The following is a 20,985-nucleotide window of genomic DNA, read 5'->3' on the forward strand; positions in this document are numbered from 1 at the left end:
AGCACCCACCTGTAGCACGCGCTCCAGCAGGTATATCTCTTTGGTCACCCCTAAAGCCAACTCCTCCTTTGGTCGTCTCTCCTTCCAGTTCTCTGCTGCCAATGACAGGAACGAACTACAAAAATCTCTGAAACTGGAAACACTTATCTCCCTCACTAGCTTTAAGCACCAGCTGTCAGAGCAGCTCACAGATCACTGCACCTGTACATAGCCCATCTATAATTTAGCCCAAACTACTACCTCTTCCCCTACTGTATTTATTTATTTTATTTATTTTGCTCCTTTGCACCATATTAATTATATTTTATCTTTGAACTTTCTTCAAACTACAAATCTACCATTCCAGTGTTTTTTCTTGCTATACTTTATTTACTTTGCCACCATGGCATTTTTTTGCCTTTACCTCCCTTATCTCACATCATTTGCTCACATTGTATATAGTCTTATTTTTTTTTCTTCTACTGCATCATTGATTGTATGTTGTTTTACTCCATGTGTAACTCTGTGTTTTTGTATGTTGTCAAACTGCTTTGCTTTATCTTGGCCAGGTCGCAATTGTAAATGAGAACTTGTTCTCAACTTGCCTACCTGGTTAAATAAAGGTGAAATAAAAATAAATAAAAAATATGCTTAATTAATGTAACTTTAGTTGTTCTACAAACGTTGGGCTATATGTTTAGATTTGTAATATATTGTAAGGTTGCATGATGCGTCTCTAATGATGATTTGATAAAAGTCGCTTGAAAGGCATGAGCTCTACTTTGTTTTTTTGCTCAGGCTGTACACACTACATCAGTCACTCATTCACAATTTGACAAGCACTTGACAATGCCTAGAATTTCACGGCAGCATCCCCTTCGATTGGCCGTAATGCACTCTAAAAAAATCCATGCTGTTTGCAGCCAGTAGCCGTTGTGCCGTTCTCCCTGAGTGCTGCGCGATCGGGTCTTTCTCACAGGCTACAAGTGAAGACAGACATATCGGGGATGCAACTGCTTGTGTCCTTATCCAATTCCGAGGTGCAATTCCGAGAACTGTCCATATTTACTTTTCGTCAGCCAGCAATATGAGTAGGCCTAATGAACAGCAAAAGCACTAGCCTATGTCAATTTACTATCCCCCATACTACAAAGTCACACTTATTATATTCTGTGCGAGAACAGTTGTGGGACGCAATAGATCCCAAATGAATACCACCACTAGCATAAAACATTTTTTTTTACGCAATGTGGCTGACGCAACAGATCAGAACATTTAACTTAAAATGTTGATAAACTATTAGGCTATTTCTTCACATTATAAGCGCAGCCACGCACACATGGCAGTAGTCTATAAACGCGAATGTTCCATTAGCGGGAAAACACCAATATCGAAAGTGAAGACAAATGCAATTATGCATGTAATGCTTTTATTATAAAGGTGCATTTTTATGGTGAAACCCACACGCTGTATGCCAGTTAGGCTCTAAACCCCTTGTAAAGCGGATTAATGTGCTTAATTTTAAGAATTTATTTGGCCACTTTAGTTGTGATAGAAACCTTATTAAAACATATAGGCCTATGGACTAGGCTACATGAGGTATGCGACTATGATTCAGAAAAGTCGCAAAAAAAGGCAGTTCTTATGCTGAGCATCATTAACAAATGATAAAATATAATTCACAAGTGATAGGCAAATTTTGTCACCTATCAGACTATTCTTGATTTAATCTTGTCTTTACATATACTAAATAATATATGTGACATTTGTTGTGATTTAGAATGGACCATTATCATGCACCTGTCATGCACTTAAGTAGCGAATAGAGGATGCTTTTCCTGTGGTTGAATTTCATGCCAGCCAGGTAGGCTATAATCCTGTTGTAAAGATAAATAATGTGCTCAGTACAAGAAAAAGTTGAGAAATAAATATAGTAGGCCTAGTGTATAGAAAGCTGATGGGATCCTCCTCTTTTTAAGAGGCCTTCAAAACACGGTTCTCACGCAATTGCATAGCCTACATGTTGCGCAACATGAGCTCATGGGCTCTAATTAAGTGTTCGATTAGATTTTTCATTACATTTGCATTGATGTCAGAGTGATTAGAGGGACAATAGAGTGCTGAGTGCCAGGCAGTTAGCAAGTTTGGTAGGCTACTAATGACCATCAGCAGCATCAGCGCTTGGAGAAGCCTAATTGGTCTGCCTATCCATGTGAGAGACGCAGACTCGGTCTCGACCTTTAAGTCTTAATTGAAGACTCATCTCTTCAGAAGGTCCTATGATTGAGTGTAGTCTGGCCCGGGGTGTGAAGGTGAACGGAAAGGCACTGGAGCGACGAACCGCCCTTGCTGTCTCTGCCTGGCCGGTTCCCCTCTCTCCACTGGGATCCTCTGCCTCGAACCCTATTACGGGGTCTGAGTCACTGGCTTACTGGTACTCAACCATGCCATCCCTAGGAGGGGTGCGTCACTTGAGTGGGTTGAGTCACTGTCCGGGTTGGCGCCCCCCTCGCATTCGTGCCGTGGGGGACGTCTTCGTGGGCTATACTCGGCCTTGTCTCAGGATAGTAGGTTGGTGGTTGAAGATATCACTCTAGTGGTGTAGGGGCTGTGCCTTGGCAAAGTGTGTGGGGTTATATCCTGCCCGTTTGGCCCTGTCCCGGGGCTATCGTCAGACAGGGCCACAGTGTCTCCCGACCCCTCCTGTTTCAGCCTCCAGTATTTATGCTAGTTTGTGTCGGGGTGCTAGGGTCAGTCTGATATATCTGGAGTACTTCTCATGTCTTATCCGGTATCCTGTGTGAATTTAAGTATGCTCTCTCATTCTCTCTCTCTCTTCTCTTGGAGGACCTGAGCCCTAGGACCATACCTCAGGGCTACCTGGCCTGATGACTCCTTGCTGTCCCCAGTCCACCTGGTCACGCTGCTGCTCCAGTTTCAACTGTTCTGTATGCGGCTATGGAACCCTGACCTGTTCACTGGACATGCTACCTTGTCCCGGACCTGCTGTTTTGGACTCTCTCTCTCTACCGCACCTGCTGTCTCTAACTCTGAACGATCGGCTATGAAAAGCCAACTGACATTTACTCCTCAGGTGCTGAATTGTTGCACCCTCTACAACCACTGTGATGATTATTATCTGACCCTGCTGGTCATCTATGAACGTTTGAACATCTTGGCCATGTTCTATTACAATCTCCACCCGGCACAGCCAGAAGAGGACTGGCCACCCCTCAGAGCTTGGTTCCTCTCTAGTTTTCTTCCTAGGTTCTGGCCTTTCTAGGGAGGTTTTCCTAGCTACTGTGTTTCTACATCTACATTGCTTGCTGTTTTGGGTTTTAGGCTGGGTTTCTGTACAGCACTTTGTGACATCGGCTGATGCAAAAAGGGCTTTATAAATACATTTGATTTGATTGATTAATTACCATGACTAACAGGTCACGTGGAAGTTGACTGCCTTCATGACTCGTGACCGCCGGTGTGGTGGAAATATGGTCACCGCAACAGCCCTAATCATACCACTAGAATATCCCATGTGGCACCTTGTCCTCAGTGACAGAAAACACATTCATTGTGTGCTCCACAAAATCTGGCAGAAAATCTGACCCGACCAGGAAAATGAATACCACTGAATACAGCGGTTCTCAGGCAGGCTAGGGGCACACTGCTGTTAGTGTTGCATCACATTGGATGACCACTAGTGACTTATTGAACACAAATACAAACAGTTATATTGCAGTTTTAAGCCATATCATTTATTACTCCTCCTGAAATGTTTTTCTAACCATATAACGTAAAAATGAACCACTTTTACAGTAGGCCTACTACTTTGGTTTTGAGGTGACATGGGTATGACGACCAAACATCATATTATGGGCCTGTTTCCAGGTACTGATGAAACCTAGACTGGAAACCAGTTCTGTATAAAACATGAAATTCACAGGAAAACAGGTGTGGCCATGTGGGTGTGGAGAGACAAACACATGCACTCACTCAAGTACACACTCACACACACTGATGCAGGGGTTTAATTAGGATCTTATCAGTACCTGGCCTTGAATTTAGCTGCTTCTATTTAGTAATGTTTTCAAGCAGAGATCTACACAATCATGTGTACTATTCTTCCACGATGCCGTCTCTCATCCTTTCTACTGTACTACTAACACCTTGTCGTCAACGTGGCATGGGGTGGACAATTAGGTTGAGGTTGACTCAGCATCAGGGGCGAAAATCTGATATAAACTTTGGAGGGGACAATTACATGAAATTTTCTCAAGAGCAATTCCTGGGGGGGGGACACCAAAAGTAGTGCTGTAACACATAGCCTACATTGTAATATGGTAAATGTATATTGAGGAACCAAAGAAATAAGGTGTTTGCCGTACTCCTAACTACCGGTACCCAAAACTACACAACTAATCACAACAGCAATACCATTGCCTTTAACAAATCTTAGTTCAGTCACCAGTTTAAGTTGAGAGTGGGGGTATCCATGGCATTTTCCAATTATGTTCCTATTTTACAAGTCAAATTGTTTTAGAACCTTTCATAATGTTGCCAAACAAAGACTCAAACTTACCTGAGACTCCCCGTCTCTGCCAGTCTGTCCCTGCATATCTGTCCCCAACTCTGCTGTCTGTGTGCCATCTGTTGCCTGCTCTGCCTAATGACATCATTGTGAAACATTTCCATTAGAATTTCATTTCTTTCTTATGAACATTTTATCAACTAGTCTTTGAGATATTAGGCTACTAGGGTTCTTACTATGCGTTTTGGTGTATTGAAAAATACTCTGATGTCCGTCTTATTTTTCTGCCATTTTTCTACCTGGCTGGCTGGCTGGCTGGCTACACACACACAGTGTGTAGGTTATTTTCAGTAGGAGATGGGCTTCTATCATCTTCAATCATTCTATTTGGGCTTCGATCTAAAAGGTAGCTAGCAAATGTGAAACGGATTAAAATGACAAGAGTTGACAGCTGTATGAGTTCACCATTTACACAACATATGCTGCAACCTTTTGTAATTTTAATAGTTTGTTTCATATTGGCTGGCTTCCAACAATAGCTGAATTTGCAAAGCTAGCGAGCACCAATTCAGTTTCAGTGGTGTTTGCTATAATCTTTGCTACCCGGGTTAAATAAAGGTGAAATAAAATAAATAAATAAAAGTTCACTTGCGTCAATTTAGCTTTTGCAACGAGACCATTAAATATATTTAAGACAATGGTAGAAGAGAGTGTAGTTCTGTTCAGTTTGGATTTCAGTTTATCGCTAACCTTATCACAGGGACTTTGAAGCACTAACTTACATCATGTGCATGCTGACTCCATCTTTGACGACGCCACATAAATGGAATAGGTACTAGCTAGCTTAATAGTTAATATTTGCGCGCTAGCTCTGCATATTCAGCTAGTGTGTGTGCGCGATTGACTGGATTAACCTCACGTCAGTTACGTGCATTGAGTGCCTTTCAGACAGAAGATACGACCTCTCTGTTACCGAGCAAGCTAAGGAACTGGCAGTGGATCAAACCATTGTGAGGCAAAGGGTGGGGGGGTTGCAATCTTTTGAAACTTAAAAACGCGCTATTAAGTGTCTATAATCAGCACAATTGCTTTCATTGCGTATTATTAATATTATTTAAATTACATAGTTATGTTTCAGTGATATATTGGGGGGGACAAATCATATTTTTCCCAGGATGGGGGGGTCATGTCCCCCCCGTGATTTCCGCCCCTGCTCAGCATACAAAGCCCTGAAGTGGAATAGGTTAATTTCACAGGAAAATTATTGGTCAGACAGAGTTAGAGGAACTACCCTGACGTCACACACGCATCTGTTGCCTAGTCACTTTATCCCCACCTAAATGTACATATCTACCTCAATTACCTCGTACCCTGCATATCGACTTGGTACCTGTACCCTGTGTATATAGCCAAGTTATCATTACTCATTGTGTGTTTATTCCCTGTGTTATTATTTTTCTATTATTTCACTTTTCTCTCTCTGCATTGTTGGGAAGGACTATCGTCAGACAGGGCCACAGTGTCTCCCGACCCCTCCTGTTTCAGCCTCCAGTATTTATGCTAGTTTGTGTCGGGGGGCTAGGGTCAGTCTGATATATCTGGAGTACTTCTCATGTCTTACCTGGTATCCTGTGTGAATTTAAGTATGCCCTCTCATTCTCTCTCTCTTCTCTCGGAAGACCTGACCCCTAGGACCATGCCTCAGGGCCACCTGGTTTTAGGCTGGGTTTCTGTACAGCACTTTGTGACATTGGCTGATGTAAAAAGGGCTTCATAAATACATTTGATTTGATTGATTAATTACCGTGACTAACCGATCATGTGGAAGTTGACTGCCTTCATGACTCGTGACCGCCGGTGTGGTGGAAATATAGTCACCGCAACAGCCCTAATCATACCACTAGAATATCCCATGTGACACCTTGTCCTCAGTGACAGAAAACACATCATTCATTGTGTGCTCCACAAAATCTGGCAGAAAATCTGACCCGACCAGGAAAATGAATACCACTGAATACAGCGGTTCTCAGGCAGGCTAGGGGCACACTGCTGTTAGCGTTGCATCACATTGGATGACCACTAGTGACTTATTGAACACAAATACAAACAGTTATATTGCAGCTTTAAGTCATATCATTTATTACTCCTCCTGAAATAATGTTTTTCTAACCATATAACGTAAAAATGAACCACTTTTACAGTAGGCCTACTACTTTGGTTTTGAGGTGACACGGGTATGATGACCAAACATCATATTATGGGCCTGTTTCCAGGTACTGATGAAACCTAGACCGGAAACCAGTTCTGTATAAAACATATGAAATTCACAGGAAAACAGGTGTGGCCATGTGGGTGTGGGGAGACAAACACATGCACTCACTCAAGCACACACACACACTGTCAGAATGCTCAAGGAAGCAGGAGGGTTGAAGTCAGGCGCAGGAGACAAGTCCGTGAACACTCGTTTTTAATAAACAATCCACGCTTGCCAAAACAGGTAGGGCAGGGCAAGGTAAAACAAATACCCATAAACAGCCCGAACACAGCGTAGGGATGCAGCCCAAAACACACTGCCACAAAACCCACAGGCAGAAGGGAAAAAAACACCTGTTCCCCAGACGTACAACCTGACGAAAATAATCACGCACAAACACAGACATACCTTGCTAGACTAAATAACCCCCCCTACTATTAACTAAACCAAAACAGGTGCGTGCCTACCTAGACCTAACCAACAGAAAGTGAAACAAAAAGGATCGATGGGAGCTAGTAGGCCGGCGACGACGACCGCCGAGCGCCGCCCGGTCGAGGAGGGGCGCCATCATCCGTCAGTGTCGTGACACACACAGGGGTTTAACTGGGATCTTATCAGTACCTGGCCTTGAATTTAGCTGCTTCTATTTAGTAATGTTTTCAAGCAGAGATCTACAAAATCATGTCTAATATTTTTCCACGATGCCGTCTCTCATCCTTTCTACTGTACTACTAACACCTTGTCGTCAACGTGGCATGGGGTGGACAATTAGGTTGAGGTTGACTCAGCATACAAAGCCCTGAAGTGGAATAGGTTCATTTCACAGGAAAATTATTGGTCAGACAGAGTTAGAGGAACTACCCTGACGTCACACACGCATCTGTTGCCTAGTCACTTTATCCCCACCTATATGTACAGTGGGGGAAAAAAGTATTTGATCCCCTGCTGATTTTGTACGTTTGCCCACTGACAAAGAGGATCAGTCTATAATTTTAATGGTAGGTTTATTTGAACAGTGAGAGACAGAATAACAACAAAAATATCCAGAAAAACGCATGTCAAAAATGTTATACATTTATTTGCATTTTAATGAGGGAAATAAGTATTTGACCCCCTCTCAATCAGAAAGATTTCTGGCTCCCAGGTGTCTTTTATACCTGCTCCTTAATCTCTATATTCTGGACGTCACAGATGACCAATTCTTATAGCTTTTAGCCGTACCCTCATACTCATTCTTCTCTACTCCTCTGGGGATGTAGAGGTGAATCCAGGCCCTGCAGTGCCTGGCTCCACTCCTACTCCCCAGGCGCTCTCTTTTGATGACTTCTGTAACCGTAATAGCCTTGGTTTCATGCATGTTAACATTAGAAGCCTCCTCCCTAAGTTTGTTTTATTCACTGCTTTAGCACACTCTGCCAAATGTCCTAGCTGTGTCTGAATCTTGGCTTAGGAAGTCCACCAAAAACTCTGAAATCTTCATCCCTAACTACAACGTTTTCAGACAAGATAGAACGACCAAAGGGGGCGGTGTTGCAATCTACTGCAGAGATAGCCTGCAGAGCTCTGTCCTGCTATCCAGGTCTGTACCCAAACAATTTGAACTTCTACTTTTAAAAATCCACCTCTCCAAAAACAAGTCTCTCACCGTCGCCGCCTGCTATAGACCCCCCTCGGCCCCTAGCTGTGCTCGGGACACCATATGTGAACTGATTGCCCCCCATCTTTCTTCAGAGCTCGTGCTACTAGGTGACCTAAACTGGGACATGCTTAACACCCCAGCCATCCTACAATCCAAGCTTGATGCCCTCAATCTCACACAAATTATTAATGAACCCACCAGGTACAACCCCAAAGCCGCAAACACTGGCACCCTCATAGATATCATCCTAACCAACGTGCCCTCTAAATACACCTCTGCTGTTTTCAACCAAGATCTCAGCGATCACTGCCTCATTGCCTGCACCCGTAATGGTTCAGCGGTCAAACGACCTCCACTCATCACTGTCAAACGCTCCCTGAAACATTTCAACGAGCAAGCCTTTCTAATCGACCTGGCCCTGGTATCCTGGAAGGATATTGACCTCATCCCGTCAGTAGAGGATGCCTGGTTATTTAAAAAAAATGCCTTCCTCACCATCTTAAATAAGCATGCCCCTTTCAAGAAATTTAGAACCAGGAACAGATAAAGCCCTTGGTTCTCCCCAGACCTGACTGCCCTTAACCAACACAAAAATATCCTGTGGCGTTCTGCATTAGCATCGAACTGCCCCCGCGACATGCAACTTTTCAGAGAAGTTAGAAACCAATACACACAGGCAGTTAGAAACGCCAAGGCTAGCTTTTTCAAACAGAAATTTGGTTCCTGCAACTCAAACTCTAAAAAGTTCTGGGACACTGTAAAGTCCATGGAGAATAACAACACCTCCTCCCAACTGCACTGAGGATAGGAAACTCTGTCACCACCGATAAGCCCACTATAATTGAGAATTTCAATAAGCATTTTTCTACGGCTGGCCATGCTTTCCACCTAACTACCCCTACTGCATTCAACAGCACTGCACCCCCCACAGCTACTCGCCCAAGCCTCCCCCATTTCTCCTTCTCCCAAATCCATTCAGCTGATGTTCTGAAAGAGCTGCAAAATCTGGACCCCTACAAATCAGCTGGGCTTGACAATCTGGACCCTTTCTTTCTAAAATTATCTGCCGAAATTATTGCAACCCCTATTACTAGCCTGTTCAACCTCTCTTTCGTGTCGTCTGAGATTCCCATAGATTGGAAAGCAGCTGCTGTCATCCCCCTCTTCAAAGGAGGTGACACTCTTGACCCAAATTGCTACAGACCTATATCCATCCTATCCTGCCTTTCTAAGGTCTTCGAAAGCCAAGTCAACAAACAGATTACCGACCATTTCGAATCCCACCGCACCCTCTCCGCTATGTAATCTGGTTTCAGAGCTGGTCATGGGTGCACCTCAGCCACGCTCAAGGTCCTAAACGACATCGTAACCGCCATCGATAAGAAACAATACTGTGCTGCCGTATTCATTGACCTGGCCAAATCACCACATCCTCATCGGCAGACTCAGTAGCCTTGGTTTCTCAAACGATTGCGTCGCCTGGTTCACCAACTACTTCTCTGATAGAGTTCAGTGTGTCAAATCGGAGGGCCTGCTGTCCGGACCTCTGGCAGTCTCTATGGGGGTACCACAGGGTTCAATTCTTGGGCCAACTCTTTTCTCTGTATACATCAATGATGTTGCTCTTGCTGCTGGTGAATCTCTGATCCACCTCTACGCAGACGACACCATTCTGTATACTTCTGGCCCTTCTTTGCACACTGTATTAACAACCCTCCAGACGAGCTTCAATGCCATACAACTCTCCTTCCGTGGTCTCCAACTGCTCCTAAATACAAGTAAAACTAAATGCATGCTCTTCAACCGATCGCTGCCTGCACCTGCCCGCCTGTCCAGCATCACTTCTCTGGACGGTTCTGACTTAGAATTTGTGGACAACTACAAATACCTAGGTGTCTGGTTAGACTGTAAACTCTCCTTCCAGACTCGCATCAATCATCTCCAATCCAAAGTTAAATCTAGAATTGGCTTCCTATTTCGCAACAAAGCATCCTTCACTCATGCTGCCAAACATACCCTCGTAAAACTGACCATCCTACCAATCCTCGACTTCGGCGATGTCATTTACAAAATAGCCTCCAATACCCTGCTCAACAAGCGGGATGCAGTCTATCCCAGTGCCATCCGTTTTGTCACCAAAGCCCCATATACTACCCACCACTGCGACCTGTACGCTCTCGTTGGCTGGCCTTCGCTTCATAATCGTCGCCAAACACATTGACTCCAGGTCATCTACAAGACCCTGCTAGGTAAAGTCCCCCCTTATCTCCGCTCACTGGTCACCATAGCAGCACCCACCTGTAGCACGCGCTCCAGCAGGTATATCTCTCTGGTCACCCCTAAAGCCAACTCCTCCTTTGGTCGTCTCTCCTTCCAGTTCTCTGCTGCCAATGACTGGAACGAACTACAAAAATCTCTGAAACTAGAAACACTTATCTCCCTCACTAGCTTTAAGCACCAGCTATCAGAGCAGCTCCCAGATCACTGCACCTGTACATAGCCCATCTATAATTTAGCCCAAACTACTACCTCTTCCCCTACTGTATTTATTTATTATTTTGCTCCTTTGCACCATATTATTTATATTTTAACTTTGAACTTTCTTCAAATTATAAATCTACCATTACAGTGTTATACTTTATTTACTTTGCCACCATGGCCTTTTTTGCCTTTACCTCCCTTATCTCACATCATTTGCTCACATTGTATATAGTCTTATTTTTGTCTACTGTATCATTGATTGTATGTGTTTTACTCCATGTGTAACTCTGTGTTTTTGTATGTTGTCGAACTGCTTTGCTTTATCTTGGCCAGGTCGCAATTGTAAATGAGAACTTGTTCTCAACTTGCCTACCTGGTTAAATAAAGGTGAAATAAAAATAAATAAATAAATACAGGTAACGAGCTGAGATTAGAAGCACACTCTTAAAGGGAGTGCTCCTAACTGCAGCTTGTTACCAGTAAAAAAGACACCTGTCCACGAAGCAATCAATAAATCAGATTCCAAACTCTCCACCATGGCCAAGACCAACGAGCTCTCCAAGGATGTCAGGGACAAGATTGTAGACCTACACAAGGCTGGAATGGGCTACAAGACCATCACCAAGCAGCTTGGTGAGAAGGTGACAACATTTGGTGCGATTATTCGCAAATGGAAGAAACACAAAAGAGCTGTCAATATCCCTCGGCCTGGGGCTCCATGCAAGATCTCACCTCGTGGAGTTGCAATGATCATGAGAACGGTGAGGAATCAGCCCAGAACTACACGGGAGGATCTTGTCAATGATCTCAAGGCAGCTGGGACCATAGTCACCAAGAAAACAATTCGTAACACACTACACCGTGAAGGACTGAAATCCTGCAGCGCCCGCAAGGTCCCCCTGCTCAAGAATACATATACATGCCCGTCTGAAGTTTGCCAATGAACATCTGAATGACTCAGAGGACAACTGGTGAAAGTGTTGTGGTCAGATGAGACCAAAATGGAGCGCTTTGACATCAACTCAACTCGCCGTGTTTGGAGGAGGAATGCTGCCTATGACCCCAAGAACACCATTTCCACCGTCAAACGTGGAGGTGGAAACATTATGCTTTGGGAGTGTTTTTCTGCTAAGGGGACAGGACAACTTCACCGCATCAAAGGGACGATGGACGGGGCCATGTACCGTCAAATCTTGGGTGAGAACCTCCTTCCCTCAGCCAGGGCATTGAAAATGGATTGCGGATGGGTATTCCAGCATGACAATGACCCAAAACACACGGCCAAGGCAACAAAGGAGTGGCTCAAGAAGAAGCACATTAAGGTCCTGGAGTGGCCTAGCCAGTCTCCAGACCTTAATCCCATAGAAAATCTGTGGAGGGAGCTGAAGGTTTGAGTTGCCAAACGTCAGCCTCGAAACCTTAATGACTCGGAGAAGATCTGCAAGGAGGAGTGGGACAAAATCCCTCCTGAGATGTGTGCAAACCTGGTGGCCAATTACAAGAAACGTCTGACCTCTGTGATTGCCAACAAGGGTTTTGCCACCAAGTACTAAGTCATGTTTTGCAGAGGGGTCAAATACTTATTTCCCTCATTAAAATGCAAATCAATTTCATAACATTTTTGACATGCGTTTTTCTGGATTTTTTGTTGTTGTTATTCTGTCTCTCACTGTTCAAATAAACCTACCACTAAAATTATAGACCGATAATTTCTTTGTAAGTGGGCAAACGTAGAAAATCAGCAGGGGATCAAATACTTCCCCCCCCCCCCACTGTACATATCTACCTCAATTACCTCGTACCCTGCACATCGACTTGGTACCTGTACCCGTGTATACAGCTAAGTTATCATTACTCATTGTATATTTATTCCTTGTGTTATTGTCTCTGTGTTAGTATTTTTCTGTTATTTCACTTTTTCTCTCTCTGCATTGTTGGGAAGGACCCCTAAGTAATCATTTCACTGTTAGTCTACTCCTGTTGTTTACGAAGTTTGTGAGAAATCTAATTTGATTGACATGCACACAAAACACACACTAGTTTTAACAAGGACTGTATTGGTGGTGGAAATTGGCTGCTTTTATTTTTCTACTAAACTCCCACTATGCTTTCTCCCATCCATTCTACTGTACTACTAAGACCATCAAAGTTGCATGGTTGAGGTGGAAAATTAGGTTAAAACATGTTTAATTTGACTTACTTTGTTATTAACATACAAAGTTATGAAGCAGGGTAACTTAATTTCACAGGAAAATTACAGGTGAGACCATGTGGGAATGCAATGAACTACACGTCTCTCTCTCACACACGCACACATACATGTGGCATGTACAGTACAGGTGAAAGGTTCATGTAAAACCACCACACACAGCACATCCTCTTTCCCTTGAATTCAAACAGCTTTGTAAACCACACTTAGGGTGGAACTAGGAGCAGATCAAATGTTTACTCCTATAAACAATTATAGGGTGTAGAGAGAAAGAAGAACTGAACTAACTGACAAATTCTGACAGTCCCTTGTGCCTTTGGAAGAGGATACTTTTTTTTCTCAGACTCCCTAGCTAGCATATGCTATTATTGTGAAAGGGTTGGGCAGTACAACAGCATTACTGTCCATATAATACTTGTCAACTTCAACTGTGTGTGTGTGTGTGTGTGTGTGTGTATGTATGTGTACACATATATACACACACACACACACACACATATACATACACACACAGTTGAAGTAGGAAGTTTACAATACACTTAGGTTGGAGTCATTAAACCTCGCTTTTCCACCACTCCACACATTTCTTGTTAACAAACTATAGTTTTGGTAAGTCGGTTAGGACATGTACTTTGTGCATGACAAGTAATTTTTCCAACAATTGTTAACAGACACAGTGAATTTTAAGTGAAATAATCTATCACAATTCCAGTGGGTCAGAAGTTTAGATACACTAAGTTGACTGTGCCTTTAAACAGCTTGGAACATTCCAGAAAATGATGTCATGGCTTTAGAAGCTTCTGCTAGGCTAATTGACATAATTTGAGTCAATTGGAGGTGTACCTGTGGATGTATTTCAAGGCCTACCTTCAAACTCAGTGCCTCTTTGCTTGACATCATGGGAAAATCAAAAGAAATCAGCCAAGACAGCAGAAAAGAAATGTAGACCTCCACAAGTCTGGCTCATCCTTGAGGGCAATTTTCAAACCCCTGTAGGTACCACGTTCATCTGTACAAACAATAGTACGCAAGTATAAACACCATGCGACCACGCAGCCGTCATAGGGCTCAGGAAGGAGACACGTTCTGTCTCCTAGAGATGAACATACTTTGATACGAAAAGTGCAAATCAATCCCAGAAAAACAACAGCAAAGGACCTTGTGAAGATGCTGGAGGAAACAGGTGCAAAAGTATCTATATCCACAGTAAAACGAGTCCTATATTAACATAACCTGAAAGGCTGCTCAGCAAGGAAGAAGCCACTGCTCCAAAACCGCCATAAAAAAGCCAGACTATGGTTTGCAACTGCACATGTGGACAAAGATCGTAGTTTTTGGAGAAATGTCCTCTGGTCTGATGAAACAAAAAAAACAACTGTTCGGCCATAATGACCATTGTTATGTTTGGAGGAAAAAGGGGGATGCTTGCGAGCTGAAGAACACCATCCCAACCGTGAAGCATGGGGGTGGCAGCATCATGTTGTGGGGGTGCTTTGCTGCAGGAGGGACTGGTGCACTTCACAAAATAGATGGCATTATGAGGCAGGAAACTTATGTGGACATATTTTAGCAACATCTCAAGACATCAGTCAGGAAGTTAAAGTTTGGTCGCTAATGGGTCTTTCAAATGGAGAATGACCCCAAGCATACTTCCAAAGTTGTGACAAAATGGCTTAAGGACAACAAAGTCAAGGTATTGGAGTGGCCATCACAAAGCCCTGACCTCAATCCCATAGAAAATGTGTGGTCAGAACTTAAAAAGCGTGTGCAAGCAAGGAGGCCTACAAACCTGACTCAGTTACACCAGCTCTGTCAGGAGGAATGGGCCAAAATTCACCCAACTTGTTGTGGAAAGCTTGTGGAAGGCTACCCAAAATGTTTTGACCCAAGTTAAATTATTTAAAGGCAATGCTACCAAATACTAATTGAGTGTATGTAAACTTCTGACCCACTGGGAATGTGATGAAAGAAATACAAGCTGAAATAAATCCTTCTCTCATTCTGACATTTCACATTTTTAAAATAAAGTGGTGATCCTAACTGACCTAAAACGGGGAATTTTTACTTGGATTAAATGTCAGGAATTGTGAAAAACTGAGTTTAAAAGTATTTGGCAAAGGTCTATGTAAACTTCCGACTTCAACTGTACACACACACACACGCATTATATATAGAACAAAAATGTAAATGCAACAATTTCAAAGATTTTACTGCGTTACAGTTCATATAAGGAAATCAGTCAATTTAAATGTATTCATTAGGCCCTAATCCATGGATTCCACATGATTGGCAATACAGATATGCATATGTTGGCCACAGATACCTTTAAAAAAATTAGGGGCGTGGATCAGAAAACCAGTCAGTATGGATATTGGCGGGAACTGGAACACTGTAGTAGACGTCGACCCATAGCATCCCAAACATTGTCAATGAGTGACATGTCTGGTGAGTATGCAGGCCATGGAAGAACTGGGACATTTTCCGCTTCCAGAAATTGTGTACAGACCCTTGCGATATGGGGCCGTGCATTATCATGTCGAAACATGAGGTGATGGTGGCGGTTGAATGGCACAACAATGGGCCTCAGGAGCTCTTTGTATTGAAAGTGCCATTGATAAATTGCAATTGTTTTCGTTGTCCATAGCTTATACCTGCCCATACCATAACCCCACCATGGGGCACTCTGTTCACAAAGTTGACATCAGCAAATCGCTCGCCCACACGATGCCACATTTGTGGTTGTGAGGCCAGTTGGACATACTGCCAAATTCTCTTACAAAACGTTGGAGGCGGCTTACGGTAGAGAAATGAACATTCAATACTCTGGCAACAGCTCTGGTGAACATTCCTGCAGTCAACATGCCAATCGCATGCTCCCTCAAAACTGGAGGCATCTGTGGCATTGTGTTGTGTGACAAAACTGCACATTTTAGTGTGGCCTTTTATTGTCCCCAGCACAAGATGCACCAGTGTAATGATGCACAATGTCGATCACGCCCCGACTTCGGGAAGCTGCAACGTGACATAAATCAAGCACACCCATCTCATTAGTGGTGGTGAGATAATGTATCTTAAAGTCAGACTAATTTGCAATTGACTGTCACAGTTTGAGAAGACAATCAGAAAACTGTTATGTTTTTCAATTGACTGCCATAGCCCCAAATAAAAAAGTAAACAGGCTTTTAATTACAATTTTTTTCACATGGTTGCAAGATTTTTTAGATATCAGAATTGGGTCGTGGGCCAAAAAAGTCTGGGAACCCCTGCTGTAGGCTGTTTCGTCATTGTTGGTATTCAGGCTACCACTTGTGTCATCTGAAAACTTGATGATTGAGTTGGAGACATGCCTGGCCATGCAGTCATGGTTGAACAGGGAGTACAGGAGGGTGCTGAGCACGCACCCTTGTGGGACCCCCTTGTTGAGGATCAGCATAGCGGAGGTGTTGTTGCCTACCTTCACCACCTGGGGTCGGCCCGTCAAGAGGTCCAGGACCCCGAGCTTAGTGATGAGCGTCGATTGCACTATGGTGTTGAAGGCTGAGCTGTAGTCACTGAACTGCATTCTTACATGGGTATTCCTCTTGTCCAGATGGGATAGGGCAGTGCGATGGCGATTGCGTCTTCCGTGGATCTGTTGGGGAAGTATGCAAATTGTAGTGGGTCTAGGGTGTCAGGTAAGGTGATATATTCCTTAAGTAGCCTCTCAAAGCACTTCATGATGACAGAAGTGAGTGCGTCGGGGAAATAGTAATTTATAGTTCAGTTACTTTTGCTTTCTTGGGTACAGGAACAATGGTGGACATCTTGAAGCAAGTGGGGACCACAGACAGATAGGATAGATTGAATATGTCCGTAAACATTCCAGCCAGCTGGTCTACAAACTCATTGAAATGTGTGCACACATACAATCAAGTAGGATATCAAATTGATAAAACTAAATACAGTTAAAATATAACAAAGATTAAAGTTCCAGTAGCCCATTGTTTTATTTCAGAATTTTCTAAATTAATTTTGACATTAACATCAAAGATCCTTCCTCTTCACATTCACATAACAAAAAATAAATAGTATCGAACCATAAACTCCCTTTTATTAAAAGGTTAGAGCTTTTACAAAGAAAAATACAGTGAATACACTATCAACATGATTTACAATCCAATCATTAGAAGTTAAAGTAGTAGTTAACATCTGCATATTTCTATACATTTTATTCCACTATGATCTGGGAACAGCGGCAAAAAAAAAAGTGGTTAATCAGTCGAGTAAGGTGCTATCGCTTGTTATTTGTTACATTTTCCATTGTTTTCTACATTTAATTCACAAATTATGATTTAAATAACAGCAATCTCTTCACAAGGCAGTGCACTACGAAGTGGTGAGCCAGAATGGGTGCGTGTGGCAAAGAAGTCATGAGTATGCCGTGAAGAAATGGGACAGAATCACCCTGACAATTCACCCAGTTATATAAAACGGTGTCAGAGCCAAGACAGAGACCAGCCATACAATAACAAAGGGCGATTTTAAAACATTTTGAAACAAAAAATGTGTTTCTTATTGGACAAGTTCAAGGAGTACATCCGTTTCAAAACGTTTTCAAACTACTGAACACGACCCAGATGCTCATAGCCAAGACAGCCTGTGGTTCACATACAACATTTTTGCCAAATATTTAAGTTGGTGTCCAGTGCATTAAAATAACACACTCAGGACACGGTTATGTGTGTCACTTGCATGTTTGATTTGACTGCAAATAGACACGTGACCTAAACATTTCATGAGTGAAAGCTATATTTCATCTAACTTTATTACACTTCCACTGTTCCTGTGAAGAAATCATACCGAGAGGCCTGTTGGATATGCCTGAGAAGCAGAGGACACAAAAAGGTCAGAAGTGGCAGATCTCATTCAATGCCAAATCAACAGGCTGGTGTTTATCAGGTCACGCGACAGAAAAGGTTTTGCAAAATTTTGCTATGAGAAACGAGAATGAGGACAAGTCCAGGTTGTCCCTCCCGGTTCGAGTCCTTTTCTTCCATGTGGTGCCTTACACAACCCGTTTGTTTTCTGGCAAGCCTTTTTCCCTTCTCCCCCCTCCAATCGGTCTGTCTGAAACTAAGCTTAGAACTTATCTTGACTTGACTCTGGGCTTGTCTGTTTGGTGTCTAGATTTTTAAGATACAATGTTGCCTATTACCAAACATATTTTTGCTCAAAACACAGTGCTGACCATTTGCGGTTGTGCATGGACATGGTTCATATTTTACTTTTGATTCACAGTCGTTTTGCTACGCTCACTCCAGCGGTTTTAAAATATAGCCAACATCATTTGGGACAGGTGATGCAATATTTAGCGTCAAACTTTTAACAAAATATCTAGAATGACAAAACTGAACCCTATAAAACTAGGGTTGCATTGGTGTTGAGTTAATTACGTTAACTACTACTTGTTATTGTATTATTTTCCTCTTATTCACTTAACATGAATATACAGTATATTTCTTAGGGCTATGGGCCTGGGACATGACCTTATACTGTATATTCGGGTTCATTCATACTTTGCAAGTACGCCATTTGAAAAAGTTCCCTGCATCATACTGTATATGCATGTATACACGCCGAGCATTCATTAAAATCAACTAGTTTGGACACTTAATCGTTTGATCTTTAATCATGGAGTTATTAGTTATTCTCTATACGACAAAAAAGGAAAGTGATACCTTTCAGAGGGAGTGATTTTCACAAGCTGTTTTAGTTAATTTCCGAATTATCTCATTCTTAAAATGTACTCCGAAAATGTACTCTTCACCTAGCCGCTGTCCTTGACACGCTGCTGACACTCCCACGTCATTAGTAACTCACTCGGTTTGCCATAAAAATAAAAACAAAGTTATTAGCGCATACATTTTAACCACTATACAGCTCAAATCAGTACTGTGCTGATCCTGAATTTTTGGGAAAGAAAAGGTCCGTCAAAATGACAACAAGCCAGGGTCGTCTTCAGTAGGCACAAAAACAAACAGTTTCAAACAGAAAACAAAAAGGGCTTGAGCACTAAGACAAAACGTTGTCACTTTTCTTCCATTTGAGGCCTAATGAATACGACCCTGTTTTACTACAATGATTCCAGGCTATAAAAAAAAGCATTCTGGGTTGAAATCAATAGAGACTTGATTAAAAACTGACTTATAAACAAAAACTTTGGATTGCAGTAAATAATTAATCTCTGGTTTATCTATATTAAGGGCATAAACAGCTGACTAGAAAACTATTCTATTGCACGTAAAAAATATAGCTTTTCATCTTTGCAACATTCACAAATACCTTTTGCCACAACACGGTGGTGTGCCAGCAAAGTAGATGCTTTAAGTGTCAATATTTCTTTCAGAAAGCGACATGTTAAATCAAGTAATACTGTAAATCTCTAAAATGTCAAATCGATGAGAGGTCAATGTCTTTTTGGAAGAATCCGCAGCACTCGATCCTAGCATTAATTCATCCATCCATTCATACACTTAACAAATCAGGGCTCAGGGAGAGGAAGGGAAGAAATGACAGCTGACATTGTACTGCATATTGAATAGTCGCCGTGATTATTAACTACTGTGGCGCGGTGTGGAGATGAGACAGAGACAGACGTGAGTTGGGGAGGGAACATCCCCTCTTCCTCTCAATCCCTACCTCTTTCTTCCTCCCCCTCTCGCTCCTCCTCCTCCTCTCTTCCCAGACACGTGGGCTGAATAAGGCAAGCTGCAACAGGGTCACACAATTTAGGAGGTGAAAGGTAAATCAGTCAGTATGAAGGGTCATCACCATGGAGACGGACTTGACTCCACCTTAGGTGTCGGGGGTGTCTCTATAATGGGGCTCGGGACTGCAGAAAGGAGTGGATGTCAGTTTCTGCCCTTACAAAGAGAGCCAGGACCTGGGGGGAAAAGTGCTGTTGCCTAAAACCTAGACAGAACAAAGTGCTGGAGAGCGTAACGTCGTGTGGAAAACGGCTCCTCGTGGCGGCCATTTTGGCGTCCCTATGTTACTACTCCTGTCCGAAGCCCTCAGTTTCCTCAATGGCAAACATCAGCTTTTCCTTCAGCTGCTCGTAGCTCTTGTAGGGGGGCAGGTCCAGTCTATTAAAGCTTTACAAACACAAAAGGAACACAGAATGAGACAATTACATTGTAAATAGACAAATGATACAGACTTCCCAGTTGGTAAGAGCATGGCACTAGAAACACAAAGATTGTGGGGTTCAATCCTGCGGGGATCACAGACACATAGTAAACATTTATGTTCTCACTGTACAGAGTTGCTTTTGATAAAAGTGGCATAAAATGTATTAGATATTTGATAACAAAATTCATTGTTTGAAGAAAGAGAGGAAAGGTTGTCTATGGTTGAATTGAAAACAACAAAGAAGTCTTGTGTGGCAGGGCAATGTTTAATATTCAGTCCGTGAAAGTGCTTAAAAACTACCTGTGAGTAACTCCATGAAGGAACTTACCAAGTGTGACTTCTTGGAAGCCAGTTTTCTTTGCCCACCTTCTCAATGCAGAACTTCTGTGGGCCATTACTCCCTAAAAAGCAACAAAAAAATTACTCTATACAACTCTCCTCACTTCTCATCCACACAACTAACATAACATTCCTCAATGTCTGTAATTGGGCCTGGTCTAGCAGTCCATACTTGTTTGTCCATTTCCATCTAAAGCTAACTACCAAAATAAAAAGACACATTTGAGTAAATAAGGGATACAAAGTATATTGAAAGCAGGTGCTTCCACACAGGTGTGGTTCCTGAGCTAATCAAGCAATTATCATCCCATGGTTAGGGTCATGTATACTAATGCCCAGTTGCCCAATATTTTGGCTATCATGACTAGAAGAAGAGATCTCAGTGA

General features: G+C 42.6%; 1 protein-coding gene across 2 annotated transcripts in view; it reads right to left on the bottom strand.

The window, feature by feature from the left end:
• Positions 1–17,051: 17,051 nt before the first annotated feature.
• The window catches only part of LOC106565280 (E3 ubiquitin-protein ligase Itchy), a 73,806-nt gene continuing 69,872 nt past the window's right edge, over positions 17,052–20,985 (bottom strand). For both annotated transcript variants that reach the window (XM_045691403.2, XM_014132219.3), the window contains exons 23-24: positions 20,589–20,661; positions 17,052–20,223 (exon numbers count right to left, since the gene is read on the bottom strand). In XM_045691403.2, the coding sequence (XP_045547359.1) occupies positions 20,124–20,223; positions 20,589–20,661 (173 nt within the window). In that variant the 3' untranslated portion in view covers positions 17,052–20,123. The remainder of the gene's footprint in view (positions 20,224–20,588; positions 20,662–20,985) is intronic.

Source organism: Salmo salar, chromosome 12, assembly GCF_965601325.2.
Source record: "Salmo salar chromosome 12, fSalSal1, whole genome shotgun sequence".
Classification (NCBI taxonomy): Eukaryota; Metazoa; Chordata; class Actinopteri; order Salmoniformes; family Salmonidae; genus Salmo; species Salmo salar.